A 26,037-nucleotide genomic window follows, 5' to 3' on the forward strand; every position below is an offset into this window, starting at 1 on the left:
TCAGTTTCCATGTTTGGTATGACAGTCAACACAGTAAACAAAGAATTTGGAATGTGAAACAAGGCTGGAAATACTGTATACATTATTTACTCAAGCTATAAATCTCTAGTTTGACTCCATGAAATGTAATTCTTGGTAACAATGTGGTCCCAAAATAGTTTTTTTTCCTAGTTTGAATAAATAATAAATAAATAATATCCACAGTACAGCTTACTTTGTTTACTTTTTGTTTTGCCTATTGTTATTTACACGTTTTTAAATTTCTAACTTGTTATTTATTTTATTTGGTGACTTTTTTATGCTTAACTGTGAGCAAAGAATTAATTGATATAATAGATAACTTTATGCACTGTAATGATAACAAACATAGCTAGCAGCTATATGAAACGGTTCATGATGATTTACTATAGCTACTGACTGTTTGATCGCATTAGTAAGGAACGCAAAATGTTAAGTTGCAGCTGGAGATTGTTACAGAGATTTGTTTGAGAATATATAAGTACTTATAACATCTGTGTAGCTAAATTATATATATATATATATAATGTCTAATACTGGATAAGTATATACCTAGACTAACACATAGCCCCAACTAAGCACGTATAAAATGTTACCAGTAGAGAAAAGCGGTCTTTTCAACTAAAACTTACACAGCTAAAACGTCATTAAGTAAACCTTCGTATTTTTTAAAATACTTTTTATACGAATGTGTGCAATAAAATATAATATGTGTACTGATTTTTTTTACCCCTTCACTTCATGATAGGCCCGGCATGGCCAGGTGGTTAAGGCACTCGACTCGTAATTCGAGAATCGCGGGATCGAATCCCCGTTGCACCAAACATGTTCGTCCTTTCAACCGTGGGGGCATTATAAAGTGACGGTCAATCCTACTATTCGTTAATAAAAGAGTAGCTCAAGAGTTGGCGATGGGTGGTGATGACTAGCTGCCTCCCTCTAATCTTACACTGTTAAATTAGGGACGGCTAGCGCAGATAGCCCTCGTGTAGCTTTGGGCGAAATTGAAAACAAACAAATAAACATACATTACATAGAAGCTGGCTCCCTAAAGCTATCGATAGTACGGTGTACATGACGTCGAGTATTTAAACGTTACAAATATATGATGTTTATTTATTATTAGCTTGTAATTCCTGTTTCACTCTGTACTTAAGTTTTTTAAAGGAACACTCAATATTTGTAAAAGAGCTAACCTCAAGGGCTAATGATAATATTGTTTACACAAGAATTGTGATATTTTTAGTTTATGTAAAACATATAAAAACAAACAAACCGACTATTCAATACTCCTATAACCTAAGCAGTATTTTATTCAATATTCTTCAAGAAGTCCGAGTACAATATACCAAGCAGTGTTTGTTGTAGGCTAGCAAGAAAATAATAATAAAAATTACAAACGGGCCGTTTTGAGCGGTTTTTTGTGTTAGTCTAACATGTGTGCTTTTTGTGGTCCATTTTTATGTGCATAGCCAGCCAACAGCACAGGTTTTAAAGGGCTGTTTGAACTGAATATTTACTGTTTAAAGTTATTTTTCTCACAAACGCTCTATTAAAGTTTTTGTTGTTTTTTTTTTTGCAATTTATTGCGATCCTTATTGTGAACCACTATCGTAGCTCATGATACTTTTATTTGTTTTCAGTGGGCAAGTTTCAAAGGTCTCAACTGGTGTAATGAATAAAGAGGATATTCTTCTATAATATATTCGCTTTATAGAGGGCAATATAAAATCTAATGAAAACGTTAATATAGATGGCAATATAAAATCCAATTAATACATTATTATATAGGGTGGCTCAAAAGATGATGAAATTCTAAAGGGCGTTTGGCTGGTTAATTATTTTAAGCACAAAGCTACACAATGAACTATCTGTACTCTACTCACCAGGGGTATCGAAACCCGTTTTTTTTTTAAAGAATCGTAATCTTGTAGATTTTTCACTGAGCCATCGGAAACGAAACTGTACCATGGACCACGTTTGATGTGCATATCGTAGGACTCAATCGTAAATTATATCGTTATAAGCCCTCGCGCTTACCGCTGAGACAAAGGGGGATATAGAAGACGATGAAAAACATTTTTAATATTTTGTTATAGACGCCGTGCAAAACATAGTGAATACGTTGTTATTGTAGCTATCCATAGCATAGTAAATACATTGTTACAGTGGCGATTCAAAACATAGTGACTACGTTGTTATAGTGGCTATCCATAGTAAATACATTGTTACAGTGGCGATTCAAAACATAGTGACTACGTTGTTGTAGTGGTTATCCATAGTAAATACATTGTTACAGTGGCGATTCAAAACATAGTGACTACGTTGTTATAGTGGTTATCCATAGTAAATACATTGTTACAGTGGCGATTCAAAACATAGTGACTACGTTGTTATAGTGGCTATCCATAGTAAATACATTGTTACAGTGGCGATTCAAAACATAGTGACTACGTTGTTATAGTGGCTATCCATAGTAAATACATTGTTATAGTGGCGATTCAAAACATAGTGACTACGTTGTTATAGTGGTTATCCATAGTAAATACATTGCTACAGTGGCGATTCAAAACATAGTGACTACGTTGTTATAGTGGTTATCCATAGTAAATACATTGTTACAGTGGCGATTCAAAACATAGTGACTACGTTGTTATAGTGGCTATCCATAGTAAATACATTGTTACAGTGGCGATTCAAAACATAGTGACTACGTTGTTATAGTGGCTATCCATAGTAAATACATTGTTACAGTGGCGATTCAAAACATAGTGACTACGTTGTTATAGTGGCTATCCATAGTAAATACATTGTTACAGTGGCGATTCAAAACATAGTGACTACGTTGTTATAGTGGTTATCCATAGTAAATACATTGTTACAGTGGCGATTCAAAACATAGTGACTACGTTGTTATAGTGGCTATCCATAGTAAATACATTGTTACAGTGGCGATTCAAAACATAGTGACTACGTTGTTATAGTGGTTATCCATAGTAAATACATTGTTACAGTGGCGATTCAAAACATAGTGACTACGTTGTTATAGTGGCTATCCATAGTAAATACATTGTTACAGTGGCGATTCAAAACATAGTGACTACGTTGTTATAGTGGTTATCCATAGTAAATACATTGTTACAGTGGCGATTCAAAACATAGTGACTACGTTGTTATAGTGGTTATCCATAGTAAATACATTGTTACAGTGGCGATTCAAAACATAGTGACTACGTTGTTATAGTGGTTATCCATAGTAAATACATTGTTACAGTGGCGATTCAAAACATAGTGACTACGTTGTTATAGTGGTTATCCATAGTAAATACATTGTTACAGTGGCGATTCAAAACATAGTGACTACGTTGTTATAGTGGCTATCCATAGTAAATACATTGTTATAGTGGCGATTCAAAATATAGTTGAAATGTCATTATGCAGGATGATGTAAACCTGAATGAATATTTTATTATACATGATGAGGCAAAAGTCGCGCGCGACTATCATGTCTCTCAATCCTGCCATTACTGTGATTTGATAAGTCATGTTTGTGTGTCTGTCTGTCTGTATTTTTCATATTTTGTTAAACTGATTAGAAAGTCATTGACCTTGTAAGAACGTGTGGAACTGACTTGTTGTGACACCACATCGTGACATTATTGATGCACACTTTGAGCAATGATACAGTAAGAGCAGGACTTCAAAACCAAGATGGCAAACGACTCTTGAATGAAATAACAAGTTTCAAGTTCTGTGCAGACAAAATCACTGGTATTGTACAATAACTTTAAACATATCAGACTCATCAGCACCATTATAAATATACTACGAAAATAAATAAATAAATTGCTTCTTTTAACAGCAATTAAAATAAGAACTATTTTTACATTTTAATTACCTGTATCTATCAAAGTGTTTTTTTTTTCAGAATAAACTCTATTTGGAAGTATAAGGAAGTTTTGTAGTAAAGAAAGAAATAATTTCAATCGATTATTTACCTAGTATTTAGTTTACCTTACGTCGTGATCAAATACAAAATTACACAGCGTCGCTGAGGGTACCGAACCCAGATTTTTAGCATTATAAGCCCTTTTACGTACTATGAGAATCACACGTATCATTGTTCTTAATCTATACGATACGTCTAATTATTTATTTTCTGTATACAGAGTGCCTTAGAACGATCAACTCGTAATCTGAGGGTCGCGGGTTCGAAGTCTTGTCACACCAAATATGCTCGCCCTTTCAACTGTGGGACATTATAATGTGACGATCAATTCCACTATTTGTTGGTAAAAGAGTAGCCTAGTAATTGGCGGTGGGTGGTGTTGACTAACTGCCTTCCCTCTAGTCTTCCCCTCGGTGGACTCAGCAAATAGCCCAATGTGGCTTTGCTATAAGAAAACACATACAAACTCCCTCTAGTCTTTAACTGCTAAATCATGGATAAGTAGCGCAGATAGTTCTCATGTAGATTTGTGCGAAGTTCAAAACAAACTGCTGACGATTGCAGTTTTGTTAATCTTGTTAGATCAGTGATGAAATGTTAAGCTTGTTCTATGAATATTTATAGTTTGAGGATAATGTAACGTAGAAACATCGAGTGCTTAATTTTTTGTTGTTATTGTTGTTTTAGTTGCAACTTAACTTTGTTCGTGAAGTATTCAAAACCAATCGTTAATCACAAGTCAATGTTCTGTAGCAACTGTACCTGTACCCACGGAGAACATACAACCTTGCTTCTCCTCGCCAGAGGGAGAGATGGGCCACTGAACACAATGCTATCACAGACTGTATGTCCGCTATTCTACATGAACCTTAACAAATAACACCTTACCACTAAAAAGGTCTCGACTTAGTTCCACTATTAATGAATCCCCCTTATTTATTCTAAATGAGCTCTTCTTGGTTTCCGTGGCAACTCAGTTAAATGTTTTGTTTTTTTAGCATTTTGTATTCGACTAATAACAGAAGGAAATGTCTTAAATTAGTTGAGAGATACTTAGAACCAAAGTTTGTTTTCACCAGTTCTTCTTCATTAGTCACCTAGTGACGATTAGTAACTTTACTAGAATTATCGCAAAGGTTACTAGAGTAAATAATGAAGGTCGCGACCTCTGGAGAAATGTCAATGCATAAATCAGGTAGATAGATATAAATGAATAATAAATCTGGGGTGAACTAATCTGTCTGAAAGATATTTTATTCTGAACTTACACTTTTATCTCACATGACGTCACTTTTCTTTCATTGTTAATTAGCGTATTGTTGCCAGGAGTGAAGCAAGATAATGATTGAACATCTTCGTTTTAATGTTTAACGTTTCACTTTATACCTGATTCGCTGCATGATTCCCCTGAATAAACTCTGGAGCGAAATGTTAAATATCAGAAGAGGTGGAGTTCTGAATGTTGTTTTAAGTTAGTTGTGTTATTAAATTTGAATTTCGAATAAAATGGCTCGTGTTGTTCTGCTTGTTTTGGTAAGTAACTGTGCACGATTCCATATGTGAAACGTTGACCTCTGATTAACTATGTTAATATTGCTAACTTTACATTCAAGACTTGTCACGGGAATCTTATATGCGTACCAGACGAAGCTGACGTTGCAAGTTGACTTTTACGGTACCCACTCATGCATTACATTGGCTTCTACTAGGTACTCGCTTTTTTAAAAACAGTTGACAAGCTTCGAGTGGTAATCCATGTGTAATATTCTAGTGTTGCTTGCAACACACAGAAGAAATCTGGTTAACTCGTAGAATGGAACTACAAGCGTGGTCACGTGGTAAATCACAGGTAGTCGCGTGTATTAAGCCGACACTACACGTGGTTACAACGAATCAGAAGAAAAGGATGTTTATGTAAGGAGACAGGTTTGTTGAGAATCTGAACAGTAGGCCCGGCGTACGTTCAGCCCTCAGTTGGTAATCGTTAGCTCGTTCTTCGACCTTGTCACCATTAACCATGGTCAGGGACGTCATTTGGAGATGGAACAATCACCTAGAAGGTTATTTGTAAGTAGACTTTCTCTATACTTTCAAAAGAGATGATTTTTTTGTTTACGAAGGTTCGGAACAACAGTTATCTGTTAGATTTATAATCACGAACATTTTATACAGAGATAAAGAGTGAGTGTGGCACTGATGTAGGTTTCTTGGGGCTAAATCGAAAACGATACAACAAGACGTTTTTAATTTTGTCATTATGATTCTAACAAGGTGAAACTAACCCCTATATCTCGTTCAGCTCCCCAGCCATAATTAATTAGCAATGCCATGTAGTATAGTTGTGCATGTGACAATAGTGTCTAATTAACGGTGAGGGTTAGCCTTGTAATATAACTTTGGATTTGGGGGCTGGTAAGATGAGTTCAAATGTGTGCGGTAGCACAAAATATTCCCCATACTTTAAACTATGAGTGCGTTATAAGCGTGACAGTCAGTACTTTACCGTAGATAGGGGTAATAGAGTGTTGCTGAAACTGCCCCCTTCCCTGGTCAGTAGTTGAAAGATGGTCTTAATAAGTACAAAACACAAATATTCTATTGATATATCAAATTTCCATCCAACAATATACGGAGTAATTTGACTTTGATCGTAAAACGAGAGATAATTAAGTCGTTTTAACGTAAGAACACTTATCTTAATAACACTAGTGTTGTCACCCAGAATTCTAGTGCCAGTTTCTAGTAGGTAATAGTTACATCAATAACATTACTGCAGTACTATTACACAGACCCATTCTTTCAGTAAGTAAGATTTATCTTATAATATTATTAGAGTATTATCACATAAAACCACGTTTTCCAGTAATTAAGAGTTACTTGGATAACATCGCTACAATATGATTTCGCAGACCTATTCTTTTCAGTGTGTAACAATTATCTTAGTTATATCACTACACCGTTATTACGTAGACTCACTGTGTTCAGTAACTGACCATTATCTTAACTTTCTTTGTATTGCTACATAGACTTATTTTTCTCAGTAAGTAGCAGTTATATTTTTAAAACGGAGCATATCCCTAATAAGACTACATAAATATTAGCTGTATTACCTTTCTGTTAGATGGATGCAATAAAAACTCGTTTGTAATAAAGGATAGAAGTTTGTGTTTATATTTTTTATCTTACCATAATAAGCATTAAAACTATAATAAAAATACATCGATGTATCACTAGTATTTTCAATAATTCTATTAATAAAAAATAGATTGGGGGTCCAACACCCCTCACGATCTTCCTCATGTCAAGTTTGGTGCTGATTGATCAAGAAATGTGGAAACATATAAGGAACAGATACATACACGAACACTATATATATATATATACAGTGAAATTAAATAATTACATCCGAATGAAGCTAAATGAATAAACAAAATAATGAGGAAGGACTGCGTTAAAAACAGCAAATCCCAACCTTTGGTTAATTATATTATAACCATAAATTTTCAAGCCATAAACAAAACACATTATAATGAAACAAATTACGTTGCATATTTTTTTAAAAATATAATAACCATAAATATTTTCAAGCCATAAACAAAACACAACACTTTAGTTCCACTTTAGTCTGTAAAATTCAGTATTTGAAATAAAAGTTGTTGAGATTAATCGTGTTCACTTACATAAAAAATCTCCATTTTATGCACAACAGACATTTTTAATGCTAAAATATGTTAAAATGTTAGGTTTTAAATTACAGAATAATCAGTCCCTAATAAACTCACAATACACATATAAATAGACTGAAAAATACGCAACGCAATTAATATAAGTTTGTAACTGACATAGTTGGAACATTCTAGAATTGTGTGAGCTTTGCATTTCAAATTTTAAACTGTGATCAAATTATGGCAACTGACATCTACCTGAAATGCTAGAGACTAAAGCGTTTTACTAACGTTGTAGGAAAAATATATAAAATTTGCAATTCCTCAAATTTCATATCAGTATTAATCTGCCGGTATTCCCAAGTACTGAGTGATCAATCTGAGAAAAAACTTACTATGAACAACAATGTTTCTTTTGACGGTGGAAATTTACGATAAAAACGGGACTTAAACCGTAGACGAACTGAAAGAAATATTACAAAGACAGTAGCACGAAGGAAAGAAACACATAGAAGGAACATGTCTGAGTATATACTTTTTGATGTTATTCTTTATATATATATTTCAGGTTGATATTATATACATGCGTGATTTTATTGAATCGTATCGAATACATTGATTTGAAGTAAACATCTATCTTCGACACTTCTTGTAGAAACGACAACGCATTGCAATCACTATTATTTCCTTAAAAACAAATGCAATGAAATTTTCCTGATTGAAATAACATATGGAATGTAAAACTACGGTTGTAAACAGCCCACTAGACAATCATATTGCATTCACACTCTGATCCGAGGGGTTGGTTTGACTGCATATTGTATATTCATTTATCAGTATTTTTAGGAAAAATTACCATTGAAATGTTTCAATGAATATCTACTAGTCTAGTATAAACTTCATCATTGCGTTGAAGAGTAGTGGTATGATAAGACAGCATTTCGAAAATAATTATTTGTTGCACAGTGCAGGAATGAAATCCCTATTTTAGAGTTATAAGATCCCAAGCTTACTGCTGAGTCACCGGCTTCTCGCAAATAACCATCCCCTATACTTTCGTCTTTTTTAAATTAAAGTTCACTGCTAATTTTTAAATTAATGCAGGGTCAAGAGTTGTCTCCTGGATATAAATGTTTAGATGTTGGATTTTGCAAGCCGGCTTCAAATCTGTACGGCACCACAAAATATTTCTCGTACTTTAAGCTGTAAGTGCATTATAAGAATAACAGTTAGTTCCGTAAAATGGATGGCAGATTGCTGCTGACTGGTTATCTTGTCAGAAGTTCAAAATTAGTAACGTCGGGAATCGTCTTTAGTTAGTTTGTTTGTTTGTTTTATTTCACGCGAAGCTACACGAGGGCTATCTGCGCTAGCCGTCCCTAATTTAGCAGTGTAAAACTAGAGGGAAGGCAGCTAGTCAGCACCACCCACCGCCAACTCTTGGGCTAGTCTTTTACCAACGAATAGTGGGAGTGATCGTAACATTATAACGCCCCCACGGCTAAAAGTGGGAGCATGTTTGGTGCGCCAGGAATTTGAACCCGCGACCCTCAGATTACGAGTCAAACGCCTTAACCCACCTGGCCATGTCGGCCCATTATCTTTAGTAGCTTTACCATAATTACAAATTACAGATGGCGATCGGTTTGGTGTCCTGTTACATCATATAAACGTTTTGTAAACTCGTTAATATAGGTAAGCAGGGTACGCCATCTGGTTCTTTTTTAGGTTAAGACTGCTCTCATCGTTTCCTGAACTGGTTTTATTTCTTGAAATGAAGGTCAGTGATAGCCGGAAACCCCAGTGTTATGTTACTTCCTGTAAAGGTGAGGGCGCTTTGCAACGCATGGGCTATTTATTAATCACAATGGAACGTATAAGCCGGTCTTCTCACCAAAAATTTGTTAAAACCTAAGCAAACAGTAAACCATCCCGCAGTGATAAGGGTGTGGCGCCATTGAGGTATATTTCCTAGTGTACGGATATGGTTTACATTAAAAAAATGGGCTGTTATTTTCTTATACGTTATGAAAATACAGATAAAAAATAATTCATGACATACAGTTATGATTAATTTAAGGTACTTTATAAAATTTATGCAGAAACTGATAAAGTTGCAGATATTTAACGTTTTGAATGCAAGGTCTTAGAAACTTATTTACAAGAATTTTCAAAAATCAATATTTTGGGACAGAAACGCTTAGTGTTTGATCTGACAAAACTGTGGATGTTTTATTGTACCGTTAATAGTTTCTAGAAAAATATTACGTACATTTTGAATACTTCCTTTCCGGTTTTGTGGGTGTGTGTGTGTATGGAAATAAGCTATGAAAGCATTTTTATTTCACGTTTTGATATTTTTCATATATTTATTAATGACTCTAAAGTTTTTTTTTATGATCTGTCATTATACTTTTATATTTTTTGAGAGACAGAGGCTAAATAAACTGAATCTGTGCACGTCGTTAGGTGGGGTTGTAATAACAGTCCAATGTTTATTTCTAGGAACATCTTTCGTTGTGTGTGTGGAAAAAAATAATTATTGTATCAATGGTTTAACAGACAAAAGCGGAAATAAAAATGTTTGCGAAAGATATCCTGCATTGTGGGCAAATATTTTAAGCCCAGAGTGCATTAGTACACTTTCTTTGATACCAAGGTGATGTCACTGTTCCTTTTACACTACTCACTTACTGAGTACGGTTCGGAACACTCTTTCAAGTAACTTTACTGGTGTGAAGAAAGTTCCGCAAGTTCGTAGCGATGAATAGAGCGTATCCTCGGTTGCAGCACGTGCCGCTAGTTCATCGTCATTACAGCGTTTTATTTCTTGTTTACTTTCATTTAGAATGGATCTGTATTATCTTAAATTACACATTTGTCTAAGAAAAGAATAGACTCCATTAAATTTATTTCATTCTCTTGTATCAGGAAATATCTTGCGTTACACAAAGAAACGAAAATCCTGTTAAACATAATTTAAAAAATACGAATAGAATAACGGGTGTGGAAACCCAGCTTTCAGATTGTAACTTTGCAGGCCCCACGCTGTGCCACTTAAAGGGGTAGGGAGCAGCTACGCTTAGAGATACAAAAACCTGTCTTTTTTATTCACTTTAAATATAGGCAAATTTTTTTTGCCTATTTCTGAGAGAATTTTATTAAATACATTATGATAAGATTTGTACACTTATGAAGTTAAACATATGTTTATTTTAGCATACAAAACCATTGTTTAAAGGACTTTCACGTCTCTCTGACCATAACCGATGACGTTTAAAAACTGCAAATGCATTTCATTACACAAATAAAAACTATCCAATATTCTTCTCATTCACCTATTAAAATATTATTCATTAAACTAAAAAAACAAAAACACTAAGACTTATAATAATTTCCACTATGAAAGCAATTGAATTGCAGTATCGTTAATAAGTTTGGTATTTAGATTCATATTAAATTTAGGTTTAAAGCAAATTCGGGAAACTCTGAACTCATGTGCTATAAAGCATCATTCTTTATGTTGTAAAGATGCTTATCCTTTGTCCCACTAGTGGCACAGCGGCATGTCTCTGGACTCATATCGCTAGAGATCGAGTTTCGAAGCCTTTAATATGCAGAGGAAAAATAGTCCAACTTGTAGTTTTGTGGTTAACTTCAAACAAACAAAAAACGTTTTTCTCTTTTAGCGTTAATTAGTGACAGAAGTAGTTCACTGAATATATTTTTTATTGTAAAAAGGTTTGATTGACTGATTGATTGTTAGGAATTTAGCACAAAGCTACACAATGGGCTACCAGTGCTTTGCTCACTGCGGGTATTGAAACTCGGTTTCTAGCGGTGTGAGTCCGCAGACATCCCGCTGTGCCACTGGGAAGTATTGAAGAGGATTGGTTTGGTTTGAATTTCGTACAAAGCTTTACGAGGACTATCTGCGCTAGCTGTCCCTAATTTAGCAGTGTAAGACTAGAGGGAAGACATCTAGTCATCTCCACCCACCGCCAACTCTTGGGCTACTCTTTTACCAACGAATAGTGGGATTGACCGTCACATCATAACGCCCCCACGGCTGAAAGGGCGAGCATGTTTGGTGCGACGGGGGTTCGAACCCGCGACCCTCAGATTACGAGTCGAGCACCCTAACTATCTGGCCATGCTGGGCCTCCGTTTGAGGAGGAACAATATATAAAACGATCCGAAACGAATAAGATCTGGTGATGAAATGAATCGTTTATAACTAGCACTGCTTTTCAACGTATTAGGCACAACTTGAAAAAAAACACACACCAGAGTTCTGGTATAGTGTTGTATGGGTTCTGAAGAAAGTTTTTTTGTTTCATTTTTTTCCTATTTTATTATTTACTCCATTCCACAAAGCTTTTTATTTACCTGACATTAAACATCAAATTTATATACAATGACCTTGTTGATCTAAAAAATGGGTACGATGACATTAGAACCACAAAATACGGAAAAATATAAAGAGTACATATCTGTGTCGACAGTTTAGGGCTATGTAAATTACTTTGTAAACAAGCAGCGTTTTTAAACTTTACATGAATTGATATATATTAACAAATTTGTTTTAGTTGACTATGCAGGGAGTAGAATCCTTATATAAACAAACACAGCCAAACTATGTTAATCTGTGCATCTTATTATTTCATGTTACATTCAGGCAAGTGAATAACTTCATACATGCATACGAGGTTTGTAATATATTATGCTTCCTAACGATTCACAGTTTATTGTTATAGTCATTGTTTATACTTCTGTTAGTAATTTAAGAAAACTCTATCGCCCAAAATATGACCACCTGTTTAAAACATGATATCACAGAATTAGACTAGGTCGAAATAGTCAACAGGCAAGATTAATCAGGTCAGTTCTTGAAAAAAATACGAGGGCTGTTCAAAAATACGCGGACTGACGTCATAAAACAAAATTTACTTTATTTAAAAGTTACAGGTCTGGGACCCCTTCAAAGTACTCTCCTACCCAACGCACACACTTATTCCAACGGTGTTTCCACTTGTTGAAACAGTCCTGGTACGCTTCTTTTGTAATGTCCTCCAGCTCCTTCGTCGCATTTGCCTTAATCTCGGGAATCGTCTCAAATATTCTTCCTTTCAAGGGTCTTTTGAGTTTGGGGAACAAGAAAAAATCGCAAGGAGCAAGGTCGGGTGAGTAGAGAGGGTGGAGAAGAACAGTGATCGAGTGTTTGGCCAAAAACTCACGAGTTATGAGGCACAAATTTCTCAGCAACGCGATGCATCCTCAATTTTTCGGTCAAAATCTCGTAACAAGATCCAACTGATATCCCACACTCTTTAGCAAGCTCCCTGACAGTCAGACGTCGATTTGCCCGCACCAGGGTGTTGATTTTGTCGACGTGTGGGTCGTCAGTTGACGTGGAAGGACGTGCAGGACGCTCATCATCTTCAATGGATTGTCGACCATCCTTAAAACGTTCATGCCACTTGAAACATGCCGTACGCTTCATAGCAACATCACCGTAAGCCGTGTTAAGCATAGCAAAAGTTTCAGTCGCAGATTTTCCAAGTTTTACACAAAATTTCACAGCAAGTCGTTGCTTCTTCAGGTCATTCATTCTGAAATCCGCCAAACGAAAAAATCGCACTTCACTTAAAACCGCGTAGCTAATACACAAATGAAGATATCTGCAATCAGAAAATGGCGTCGTAATCAGCTGATCTGTGCGAACCTAGCGACACCAAGCGGATTTCCCTGGAACCAACTGGAGCCGCGCAACTCAAACAGTCCGCGTATTTTTTGAACAGACCTCGTAGTCACTTGATAGTCTTGTGTGAACAAACCCAGGTAATGGAAGTTACAGGGGCAAGACTGAGTTTCTTATATTAAAATAACTGACAAACGTGCAAGTTAGCGAGTCATATAAAACCACAGCGGACATCAAATCACGGTGGAATGGAATGTATCAGAACTACATTTTGAAATGCTTGGCGTTTCGAATGTAGTGTGATGTTACTTAAGATTGATTACTTTTGAGAAGGGTAAGTAAACAGCCCTTTCCAGCGTACAGTATTCATAACCTCAAATTAAAAAAAAAAAAAGATGCGTTCTGATCGAAAATTTATAATTTCCAGGACAAGGATATCCCTCGTACTTAACAGCTTTAGTTATCAAAGAAGTATAGACCATCCAGACAGAGACCTGAGACAAATCGCAGTCTAGCCCTTTTAAACAAAGTGCAAAGTTTTGTAACAGGTGAAAAATCCATGAGTGCAAAAAATGTCATTTATGTGCTCCAGTTAAACGTACGCAATACAATCAAAAGTGGACTCTGTCTACAAGATGAAACAAGTCACATGTAAGCAAGTTGCTTCCACAAGATATTGTTCAAACGTCGCATACCTCAAGCAGCTGAAGAATGAGAAAGGGAAAGCATCCCGATCAACTCGCCGGACATAAAGCCTATGAATTTCTGTGCTATCGAACTCTTAACGCTGGGAATTAGTCGGGCTCGTATGCTGGACAGCTTGTGAGAAGCCACCAAGTAGGAGGAGTGTGCTTTGGACATGACAGCATAACAACAGAGCCTCTCAAAATAGAAACGGCATTGCATGATTATTATCAAGATGTGAAACTGTCAAACACAGTCTGACCGGACGTGGCGACATAGACTGTAATGTCCTTGTGATGTTCCAGAATCGTTTTAATAAAATACGTTAAATCACTGTAGAATTTGTTCGAAAACAGTTGTATATGGTGGACATGATTGTCAATTTCTGTATCTCACAGACAATGGCAATTGAGTTAAATAGCCATCAATTCATCAGAAATTTTAAATACTTTAAAAATGAGTGATTTTTCTAGCTATCTTTACTGTCGACGTTTAGTTACATAATTTACATATTCGAGCGAGTACTGTATTAAATTTTATCAAAGCAAATGTTTTTTCTCTTGTGATGTCCGATTTTAGGTTCAGCAAAAGAGAAAGGATTTCAAACAGTTTTAATGTTATTTAATCAATAATGTATGTTCCATTATTATTAATCACTTCCTACAAACGATTCATAAGCTTCTGAATGCCACTTGTATAAAATTCTTGGGGTTTGAAGGGAAATAATATAGAGAGGGTAGTTTTGACATCTTCATGTGTTCCAACCTCTTTTTTATCAAAATAATTCTGCAAACTTTGGAATACACGATAATCAGATGGGGCAAGGTCTGGAGAATAAGGAAGATGTGGAAGTTTTTCCCAGTCTAGCTTTTCAGTCTTCACAGATGTGGTCCTTGCGATATGGGGTCGTGCATTATCCTGGTGTAACACAACATTTTTACAACTGGTCAAAGCAGGCTTCTTTTCTTTCAGTGCAACATTCAAGCGCTCTAACTGTTGGTAATAGATGTCTGTTGTAATAGTTATACAGAGTGGCAGCAACTCAAAGTGGATCACACCAACAATATCCCACCAAACGCTTAACAAGAGTTTCATAGGGTGGTGGTCCATTTTGGCTGTACTTTAGCCAGTTTACCTGCACTGAGCTATTGTCTGCGGCGCTTAACATTTTTATAAAATATCCATTTTTCATCTCCAGTCACTAACCTGTCCAAAAAAGATTAGTTACGTTCATGAGAGTCCAGAGAAGTGCAAATGTCCACTTTTGCTCTAAGGTTGGCTTCTGTCAAATCAGGAACTAATTTTCCAAGTTTTGATATTTTTCCTAGCTGTTGCAGATAACCGTGAACTGTTGAATGGGTTGAATTAAGCTTCTTTGCTAGTTCTTCAACTGTTATAGCAAATCTTCATCATGTGCAGCCAGCAGCAAGTCATCATTAAACTCAACAGGACGACCTGAACGTAACGCACCATTTAAGTTGTAGTCCCCTGATCTGAACTTTGACATTTTCTTTCATTGACAGACTCCACACCAGAAACACCTTGAATGTTTCGTGTAGTTTCTGCCGCACTATTACCTTTTTAAAATTCGTAAAGCATTATATGCCTAATGTGCTTCTCAGACACATCCATCTTCATAAGGATTTATTTGATTAATGATCTGAAAAAGTGGAGTTGGGTTATTTTATTTTTCTGAACATTTATAAATACGTCCTACTAGCATTTTAGCCATTAAAGCCTTTTACAAAGACATAAATGATGATGCACTTTCTGTACTAAATTTTCGGACATTACTTATGGGATGATATGATATATTCTAGTAGTGTTTAACTACACTGATCATATGTACCTCGTATTACTATATTAGTGAACTATTTATAGAAAGTAGTCTGTTAGAAAGAAATCAGTTTCCATTAAAGAAACTTAGATTTTCCTACTTCGTTAGAATGTACTAGATTTTAATTTTATTCATCGCTGTCTCCAGAGTTTAATCTAGAGATGTTCTAGTTCCATGAAGATAAATGTCGCTGCAAAATAAAAATTTAAAAAATCGCCCACTGCACTTGAGGCCAGACGCATGTTATAGGAGTAATAAACAGATCGATTATTCGTTTAGAAGAGCCCAAGATTAGGCGGTAATTGTGACTGATTAGCTGACTTTTCGCTGGTTTATCAGTTCAAAATTAGAAATATTCAAGTAGCCCTTGAGTATATTTGCGCAAGTATAGGAAACAAACGAATCAGACACTTTTCAATTAGTTTTTTATGGACACCAAAAGAGTTTGATCATGCTTAAAAATCATTCCTATTTCCTATACGTAAAACAAATTTTATTTACCCTGAAACTTTTGTGGAACAGTATTGAAGAAAGGTCTATGTACGTTTTTGTTGTTTGTTTTTTAAAATATTTTTATTTTTATTATTTATATAGGTTGGGACCTTTATTTTCGTTACGCCTTCTTCTATCAATGTTTCGTATTAGCGCTATTTCATATATTACCTTTTTTGATAGTGTTTCGTTGTGCCACTAGGTGTAGTAGTTATGTCATTCATGTGTATGTTTGAGCTATTCACACGCTATGTAATTTTTCGGCGCAAGAATTACAAGGAATCATTGCCATGGCTGATGTCGGTATTTTATTATTCCGAAAAACTTTTATTGCTAAAAGAGTCTTAAACTTTCTATTGAAACATCCATTTATTTACATACCTCGCTCACTTTAATACTTAGTTATAACGTTGATGTACATTTCGACTACAAAATGATACATAAGTAAATAAGTCCCAAAAAAGATGGCGCTTCAGAGACTAGGGTTATCAACCATCCGCCAGTAATCTTGACAGGGTTTAATGCAAATCTTTCTTCTCATAATTTATATGCAAAAACGGCTCGTTTGGGCTGAGAAAACACTTTTACATAGAAGAGCGAACAACGTTTCCAAACGAGCCGTTTTTGCATATAAATTTTCTCAACAAGTGGGTTTCTCGTCATCACTGATTATTTCTTCTCATAAGTTGTGGACTTCCGTATAAGGCACAAAAGGCTAAAGGAGTGTTTCTCCTACATTAATTATATAAGCTCTAAATTATAAATTAGTGTAAATATAGCGTCAGTTATGTGGACAACATTTAGAGTTTTTAAATTATAATTTTAGGAGAAAACATTAGTGTAAAATCCATTTTGTTTAATCATCAGTGTTAGATACCATGACTTTGTGTGTGTGTGGGGTAAATAATTGGTACAAAAGTGTTGAACAAATTGTTAATACGACTAACTCTAAGTTAAGTGATTAAATGCACCTAACTAGCGCTAATAAAACCGAAATTTATATTAAATAATTGTTAGTTGGAGAAGTTTGTTCACAATATTCATATTCACCAGTTTTCTATATATTTTTAATTCACGCCCACTAGTTTCCTTTTGGGCAAAAAATATAAAATACCAGCAATTCATCGTTCATATCTATTATTTGTTACGTCTGTGCCAAAGGAATATCCTTGGGAATTGAGTCTTTCACCCATTGTCGTTTCACAGTTTCACATCAACCATGTATAAGTATCCATGGTTTGATGTAGGGGTAACTAAGAAGTTGCAAGGACGCTGCATTCATACTCTCGTCAAGAGTGTCTAGAACGTAATGAGAAACAATCAAAGTAAATGCATGTATTTTATGTGGCTGAATTGCAACTTTTAAAACTTATGTTGTGTAAGTTTCACGTGATAATTGCTTCACCATTAGTGAGTATTATGTCAAGAAGCAGATAATGGCAACTGTTTGTTTCACAACGGTTCAACTTACTGAAACGAAACACCTGAAAATACGAAATCACGAAGCATATCATTCGGACCAAGGTCATGTAGTATTGAAAGCAACATACTCTACAAAACTGCGGTCAACGCCATTAGTCGCCGTGTGTATCCTAGACACACTGGCCGGATTGATAAGTTGTTATTCAAGCTCTTATAGTTGTACTAGTTGGGGTTGATTCACCTGTTAGGTGCCAGTTTTTGAAGCCAACTGAGAAGCGGTTCTTGCTTCGTAAAAATATATATTTAGGTTCAGAAAATATCATATCTGGGTCGATTAAGCTTAGAATGTTTTATCAGTCTTTTGAAACTAAAAAAATGTGTTTTAAAAAATTGAACATCACAGTTTCAATCTTTTTTGGAGACCTGCTAAACCAGTGCTAAAATTTGTGTTCGCCACCGATCTCGAATTACTAGCTGGTGTGATAGCATTCTCAAGATAACCCGATACCGAGATAAAGAGTCTGTGGTTAAGTCAACATTCTTAAATAAGACCCGCTGACCTAGTTTGTTTACAACAAAGGTAATAACAACTTACGATTCTGCCTGCCCAGTAATGTACAATAACATATTCGAACAAACTTGATCCATCGCACGTACTTTTGTATAATATTAAATAACCATTAATGTTTGGAGACGATTCTCAAACTGTCATTAGTACCTGGGCGAAACTTTTATATATATGTGTGTGTGCGTGTTTTCAGGCCCTGACTTAGAGTCTTTACAATAATATATGGCCGACGTAGTCTGATGGTTACGGCGCTCGACTCGTAATCTGAAGGTCACGGGTTCGAATCCCCGTCCAACCCTCTTCAGCTGTGAAATCTATATAATGTTTTGGTTAATTTCACTATTCGTTAGTAAAAGAGTAGCCCAAGAGCTGGCGGTGGAGTGATGACTAGCTGTCTTTCTTCTAGTCTTACACTGCAAAATTAGGGACGGCTGCCGCAGATAGCCCTCGTGTAGCTTTGCGCGAAATTCAAAAACCAAACCAGAAACAAAGCAAACCAAATCATTTATGGCATGAACTTTCCAAAATGATAATTATATATACCTAATTCAAAGCTTGTTCTATACATTACAAATTTAATATCGTTATAAAAATGGGAAAGAAGTGCGGTAACCATTCATTATATACTAGGCATGCGCAGAATTAAACTCTTGACACTGAATAAGAAGTTCAACTTTTAAAAAAGGTCATTTACAGGTAATTTGTAAATCAGTCATTGAACAGTCGGTCTTTGACACTGAGGTTTAAAATAACAGACCTTTTTTTGTTAGCGCAAAGCCATACAGTGGACTTTTTTATTTCTATCCTTCAAGGGAAATTGAACCCTGGATTATATATATAAAGTGTGTAAGTATATATAGTTTGAAAGTACATAAATTTACCGTTGAGCAACAAGGAGATAACTTCTTCTGCAGTTCTTTGTAAAACAAGCCATTCGAACAACACGTTGGGTGCTTCAACACTTGTGTATTCCAATTTTAAATGATAAAATAGTGACCCAGAGATTTTCATATAAAAACTGCATTAAACGGTTAATTCTTCAACTATATGAACACACATTATTGTTCGATATTTACGAAGTTATTTCATAGATAGCGAGGTAATAACATGAAAAAACACGTTTTAAATGTTTATAAAGAGAGTCTGAAAGAAGAAAGTCAAATGTTTTCCTTGTTGACAGCCGATATAAACTGATATTCATTTGTAGGTTATTAATATACTTGTAGTTAAATTACTATAGATGTGAGGTTTCTCTTTATTTAAATTCTACCTGTTTGAGAAAAAAATTACTTTTTCTTCTCTTGGCTTTAATTTCATCTCCAACATTAACTTTTCTTTTTAAGTGTAACACGCGGTAGAAACTTGTGTAATAATTCAAAGCATACATTGGATAAATTCACAGTTTAATTGCAGTAGAACATTTGCTACAATACGAATAAATAAAACTACATTATAAATGAGCAACACTAGAGTTTTGTTTTGTTTTTTTCATGGCGCCTGAGCCATAGTTATTGTTGCTATCCGCCATAATGAACGACAAACAAAGCAAATAATTGTTTGTTTTTTGTTTTGAATTTCGCGCAAAGCTACACGGGGGCTATCTGCGCTAGCCGTCCCTAATTTAGCAGTGTAAGATTAGAAGAAAGGCAGCTAGTCATCACCACCCACCGTCAACTTTGGGCTACTCTTTTACCAACGAATAGTGGGATTGATCGTCACATTATAACGCTCCCACGGCCGAAAGGGCGAGCATGTTTGGTGTGACGTGGCTTCGAACCCGCGACCCTCAGATTACGAGTCGAGTTCCTTAACCACCTGGCCATGCCGGGCCCAAAGCAAATAAATGCAGCATTGTAATCACACATGTATAATAATTTTTTAACTTAATAAAGACAAAGTAGGGTTAGATATACATGTACCTTCGTTAGCTATAGTAATATCAAAGTTTTAATACTACAAAAAGTATTTAAAGCAAGAAAGTCAAAAGCTACAACAACTCAGTTACTCACAGTTTAAAAATTGTATCCCTATTTTGACAAATCACGGTAATTATGTTCGTCTGAGACAAAGTAGAGAAACATGTTTTAAAAATATTTTAAATAACTCTGTATTTGTAGTTTTGACTTTCTTGTTTCAACACTTTTTGTAGCATTAAAATATTTTATGTAAATAGCTACTAAGATTACGTATATACCGATCCCATCTTGTCTTTATAAAATTTATTTTTCTTGTTTATTTCCTTTTTCTTAGTTAAATTTTTGTGCGCCACTAAGCGTCTGGTGCACTTGTACCCGATTCGATTTTAATACTCCTCAAGATCTCAATCACTTTATATTTGCCCAAAGTAGCACATCGTCAGTTATATATGGGCGCATCTGACCCATCCTACCAAGTAATGAATAAAACTAATAATCAAAAACTGAATGTCTCATTAAAAAGCCTATGTTTGCAACTGTCTCTATGGCAACAGCTATTTTAAAAAATATAAATAATTTAAAGCATTACAAATAAATCGTTGTCATTACTTTATTATACATATCAGAATTAAGATTCTGTGTATTATGGTGCCATCACTTGTGTTTGTGTAGTTATCTAATAGTAATGAACTATATTTGACTCATTTATAAAGTGTAGTTCTGAGGGTCGCCCAAACAAATTGGCCCGGCATGGCCAGGTGGTCAAGACACTCCACTCGTAATCTAAGGATCTTTGGTTCGACTTCCCGTCACACCAAATATGCTGCACTTTCAGCCGTGGAGGCGTTATAATTTTGCGATCAATCCCACTATTCGTTGATAAAAGAATAGACCAGAGTTGGCGGCGGGTGGTGATGACTAGCTGCCTTCCCTCTACTCCTACACTGCAAAATTAGGGACGGCTAGCGCAGGTAGACCTCGAGTAGCTTTGCGCGAAATTCAAAATAAAACTTTCCTACCTCACGAGTCCTTTATCAGGTTCTGACAGGCCAGGCGCTATGATCTAAGTATAAATAGTTCAAATATAATTAAATTTGTGAAACAAGGTGTTTACATACGTGTTTATGATCGACTGTTTGGTTATCTATATAACATGGAATATTTGTTTTGTATATAATCATGACATTTTTATCATCAAGTGCACTTTTTAGCTCCCATCTAGTTAAACATTAGGCAAGCTTGTTCTGCAACATTTAGGTCCTACTTACCTCTTTCAGTTTTGGGTTTGTGGGCTACCTCGTTCCCTGTTTTTCGAAACTTTAGTTTCCTCCACTCCTTATGACCTTAACTCTGAAAACTTCTCTTGACTTCGGTTAGTGAACCCAGTATTTAAAAGAGTCCTGTAATATATTTTCAACTTTAATTTTCTGGCCTACTTTGCACATGCAGCCGTTTTTCTGGTGCCTGTTTATGTCATGTTACATTAATTAGCTCTTACTTTACAAATTTTTATGTGGTTTGTCTGGTGCCTGTTTATGTCATGTTACATTAATTAGCTCTAACTTTACAAATTTTTATGTAGTTTGTCTGGTGCCTGTTTATGTCATGTTACATTAATTAGCTCTTACTTTACAAATTTTTATGTGGTTTGTCTGATGCCTGTTTATGTCATGTTACATTAATTAGCTCTTACTTTACAAATTTTTATGTGGTTTGTCTGGTGCCTGTTTATGTCATGTTACATTAATTAGCTCTTACTTTACAAATTTTTATGTGGTTTGTCTGGTGCCTGTTTATATCATGTTACATTAATTAGCTCTTACATTACAAATTTTTATGTGGTTTGTGTGATGCCTGTTTATGTCATGTTACATTAATTAGCTCTTACTTTACAAATTTTTATGTGGTTTGTCTGGTGCCTGTTTATGTCATGTTACATTAATTAGCTCTTACTTTACAAATTTTTATATCGTTTGTCTGGTGCCTATTTATGCCATGTTACATTAATTAGCTCTTACTTTACAAATTTTTATGAGGTTTGTCTGGTGCCTGTTTATGTCATGTTACATTAATTAGCTCTTACTTTACAAATGTTTGTGGTTTGTCTGTTCATAAACTAGTCGTGTATTAAACATGATCTCCCGTATCCTGTTTTTATTTTATTATCATATTATCAGTTTATATATTCATAAAATATGAATTCAATAGACGTGTAAGTTTCGCTGAGAAGATATAATAAATCGCATCTATTTTTCACATCTGAAAGCGATCGGTTATTAATTGCGGTAAACCTAAAAGCTTATAGTTCTAAATATGGAGTTCAAATATTCACGATGGATAGAGTGTAAAATAGCTCATTCTGTAGCTTTGTGCGTAACAGCAAGTTAACACTTATTACATAGCAGCTCGCTAAAAACTAGATAAAACATAACTCAATAAATAAGCTAAATATTGTATAGTTTTAGTCAATCTGACTTTGGTGTCATTTGTTCAATGTTTGTTTACTATAGCTGTATTACTTTGACGTTTAATATCGATAAAATTGACTAAAGCCGTGATGCGTTTTTTGTTATCTATAGCCAGGGTTTGGACCCTAATGACGTATTAAAAATGTGACTTGCAGTAAGCACAGAGTTCTACGCCATAGAATTATCCTCACTCTTCAAATGTTTAGATTGTTCAAGGGTTGCGTACCCTTCCTTTGAGTAATGGTAGAACAAAGATGAATTTGTTTACTTCGAGAATCTTAATTATCAGTTTACAGTTTGTCAGGAGATTTAAACGTTTTTCGTTTCCAAGAAGAATGAACTAAGCGTAACATTTGAACTTGTTAACACAACTAACCTTTTGTTGTAACAACGTTCATAGCAATGTTGTATTATAATTTATATATTGATACTACGCGTGCAGTGTAATTAAATAATACAACATATTTTACAGGTTCGGATCATGTGCTCTTCGAAAACAGTAATTCTGTGAATAAACATACGTATTCAAAACTGATTTATATTAGCACAACATCAAATAGAGGTGACACACGTGTACGAGCTTATGTATAAAATCAAATGGAGACCGTGGGCAACTGCAGAGAACTTAAAAACTAAGACACCCAATAACAACGTTCCCATAATTCACACCTTCAGAAAACCAGCAGCGTTAAATTGGCCAACCAGAATATTCAGTGTTAATTCTATTAAAAATAACTGAACAAGTAGGATTGGATTGGTGTATAAAATAATCAAGATGAAGATGGTGTAATCACAGAACTGAAAGGAATCCATGGAAGACAGAAAACGAGATTAAGAGAAAGAAAAAATATATGTATAAGAAGAGAAAGATACAAAAAACTTGCGAAAGGCCAGGTGGAATGGAATAGGTTGATTTTGACTTTTTGTGCCACTTAACACGTAGGATTTGCTTTGTTTTGAATTTCGCTCAAAGCTTCACGAGGGCTATCTGCGCTAGCCATACCTAATTTAGTAGTGTAAGACTAGAGGGAAGACAGCTAGTCATCGCCGCCCACCGCCAACTCTTGGGCTACTCTTTTACAAACGAATAGTGGGATTGATCGTCACATATAACGCCCCCACGGCTGAAAGGGCGAGCATGTTTGGTGCGACATTGATTCGAACCCCCTGACTCTCGGATTACGAGTCGAGTGTCTTAACCACCTGACTATGCCGGGCCCGATAATAAGGAACACGTACCTAAAAGTAACTGTTATTTTAGTGACTCGCATCGCTATATCTGACATGTAGACAACCTGTAGAGAGATAGTCGAAATTATTCTGTATACAACTTTTTCAAACAGAACTTTCTATTATCTAAATTCTAAAAAAGATCGAGTAAATTCCCTTAACCCATCAATTTTTATACTTTCAGTTTTTTATTTTATTATGTTCAGGTGATCAGGGCGTTCCACTTGTAATCTGAGGGTCGCTGATTCAAATTCTCTTCACACCAAACAAGCTTGCGTTTTCAGCCTTGGGTGCGTTATAATGTGAAAGAGTAGCTCAAGAGTTGGCGGTGGGTGGTGATGACTAGCTGCCTTCCCTCTAGTATTACACTGCTAAATTAAGGACGGCTAGCGCAGATAGCCCTCGTGTAGCTTTACGCAAAATTAAAAAAACAAACAAGCACCGGTGATTTTTTTACATAAGTGCTCGACCACTTAACAAAAAAAATGTTGTCATTACTTTGCATTTATTATGAATATCATAATTAATATTTTGTGAATTATGAAACCATTGCTCGTGATTTTCTGTTGCTCAAATTGCAGTTCATAACTAAGTTAAATATAGTTAAGGAATATTTAAGTTCAGTCAGAGGGCCCCTTACAAAATTACAAAATTTGAGACCCTCCCGTTGGCCTTAATTTTGAAATAATACACTAGACGGAAAGTAGCCAGTCAACACCACCTTCCGCCAGCTCTTTATCTATTCTTTAACAAAGAAAAGTGGGAGTAGTTGATTGTTGCATAATAACGACCACAGGACTGAAAAGGACATGCGTATTAGTCGACGAATTTCAATCCTGCGTCTTGCACTCTAATCACCAAACCATGATAGGCCAACAATTTTCCTCTAAGGGCGAGTAAAACATTAGCAGATAAAAAAACAACAACATGCGGAACCTCAACAAGTAGCGCACATATGAGACACTAATGTTGACCGTTATATTATTTAATAGTTTCTCTAGTGAAGTGCTCTCCTGTCAGTACCTCGCCAGTAAGATTAAGAGCTTGTAATGCTAAAATTTGGAGTTTGATCCCTTTTATGAATACAGCACCGATAGTCTAGTATACAGCTTTGCGATTTAAACAAAAAAGTGCTAGTAAAACTTCCCAGCGAGGAAAGTTAAATTAGAAATATGTTTGTTTTTTAGGTAATGCAACGTGACATTCCTGTTTGTGTTATTTCAAAAATGTGGATGATTAAAAACCTTGTATTTATAGATGCACTCATCTATTACAAAAACAGTTTTAGTCGAAATAAAATTATCAACACTGGTGAGTGCAGGTGCACTCTTCGCATACCAGATGATTTAATTATATGCCAGCAAAGGATGACAGAGACAGGAAGGTCATCACATTACTACCTCATACCAATTATCTACTCGCCCAGAAAATATTGCCAGTCAGCATGATATCCGAATGTTAAATTGTGTGGTATGTGGAGCTAAAGCTCCTCACATGAAGACATCTGTAACAAAATTGCCCTCCTCACACTTTTGAAATTGGTGAAAGTTAAACGCTCTAACTAAAATGTCTGGTTTTGTCAAAGTGCTCTAAGATATCTAGGTTTGTCAAACTCTCTACATGCCTATAGTCATGTTTGAAAGTGCGTGTGTGCGTGCGTGGAGAAGTCTTATTAGTTTAAAGTAGAACTCAATTATGATTCGTGTGTAACTTTAGTGCTAAGAGACGAAAAAAAATCCCAACTATGTAATGGTTCGTTTATAATCCCTGCGAATAAATATTTATAGTAAATTTCTCCAGATAAGTATGAAAATGCTATTTCCGCATGTATACAGTGTTACAAAAACAATTGTATACTGAGACTTTCGCACTCGCTACTTGGCTGTGGATTTGTTTATATAAGCATGTGATTCTTCCACTGGTTCGAAAGGTCTAGATGCTAATGCGTTCTACAGTTTCATCTGTGGGCGCATTATAAAAGTGAGAGTCATTTATGTTCAAAGAACCGGATAAAGAGCCCTTGTGGCACCGAGTGATTCTGCTTGTTTTAATATCGTGCACAAAGCTACACAAAATACTAAATATGT

The 26,037-nt window shown here is 35.3% G+C and overlaps 1 protein-coding gene across 1 annotated transcript in view; it reads left to right on the forward strand.

The window, feature by feature from the left end:
- Nucleotides 1–5,875: 5,875 nt before the first annotated feature.
- LOC143246384 (uncharacterized) overlaps nucleotides 5,876–26,037 on the forward strand; it is a 69,202-nt gene continuing 49,040 nt past the window's right edge. Inside the window, exon 1 of the mRNA XM_076492991.1 lies at nucleotides 5,876–6,034. Within this exon, the coding sequence (XP_076349106.1) occupies nucleotides 5,985–6,034 (50 nt within the window). The 5' untranslated portion in view covers nucleotides 5,876–5,984. The remainder of the gene's footprint in view (nucleotides 6,035–26,037) is intronic.

Source organism: Tachypleus tridentatus, chromosome 3 (genome assembly GCF_004210375.1).
Source record: "Tachypleus tridentatus isolate NWPU-2018 chromosome 3, ASM421037v1, whole genome shotgun sequence".
In the NCBI taxonomy this organism is placed as follows: Eukaryota; Metazoa; Arthropoda; class Merostomata; order Xiphosura; family Limulidae; genus Tachypleus; species Tachypleus tridentatus.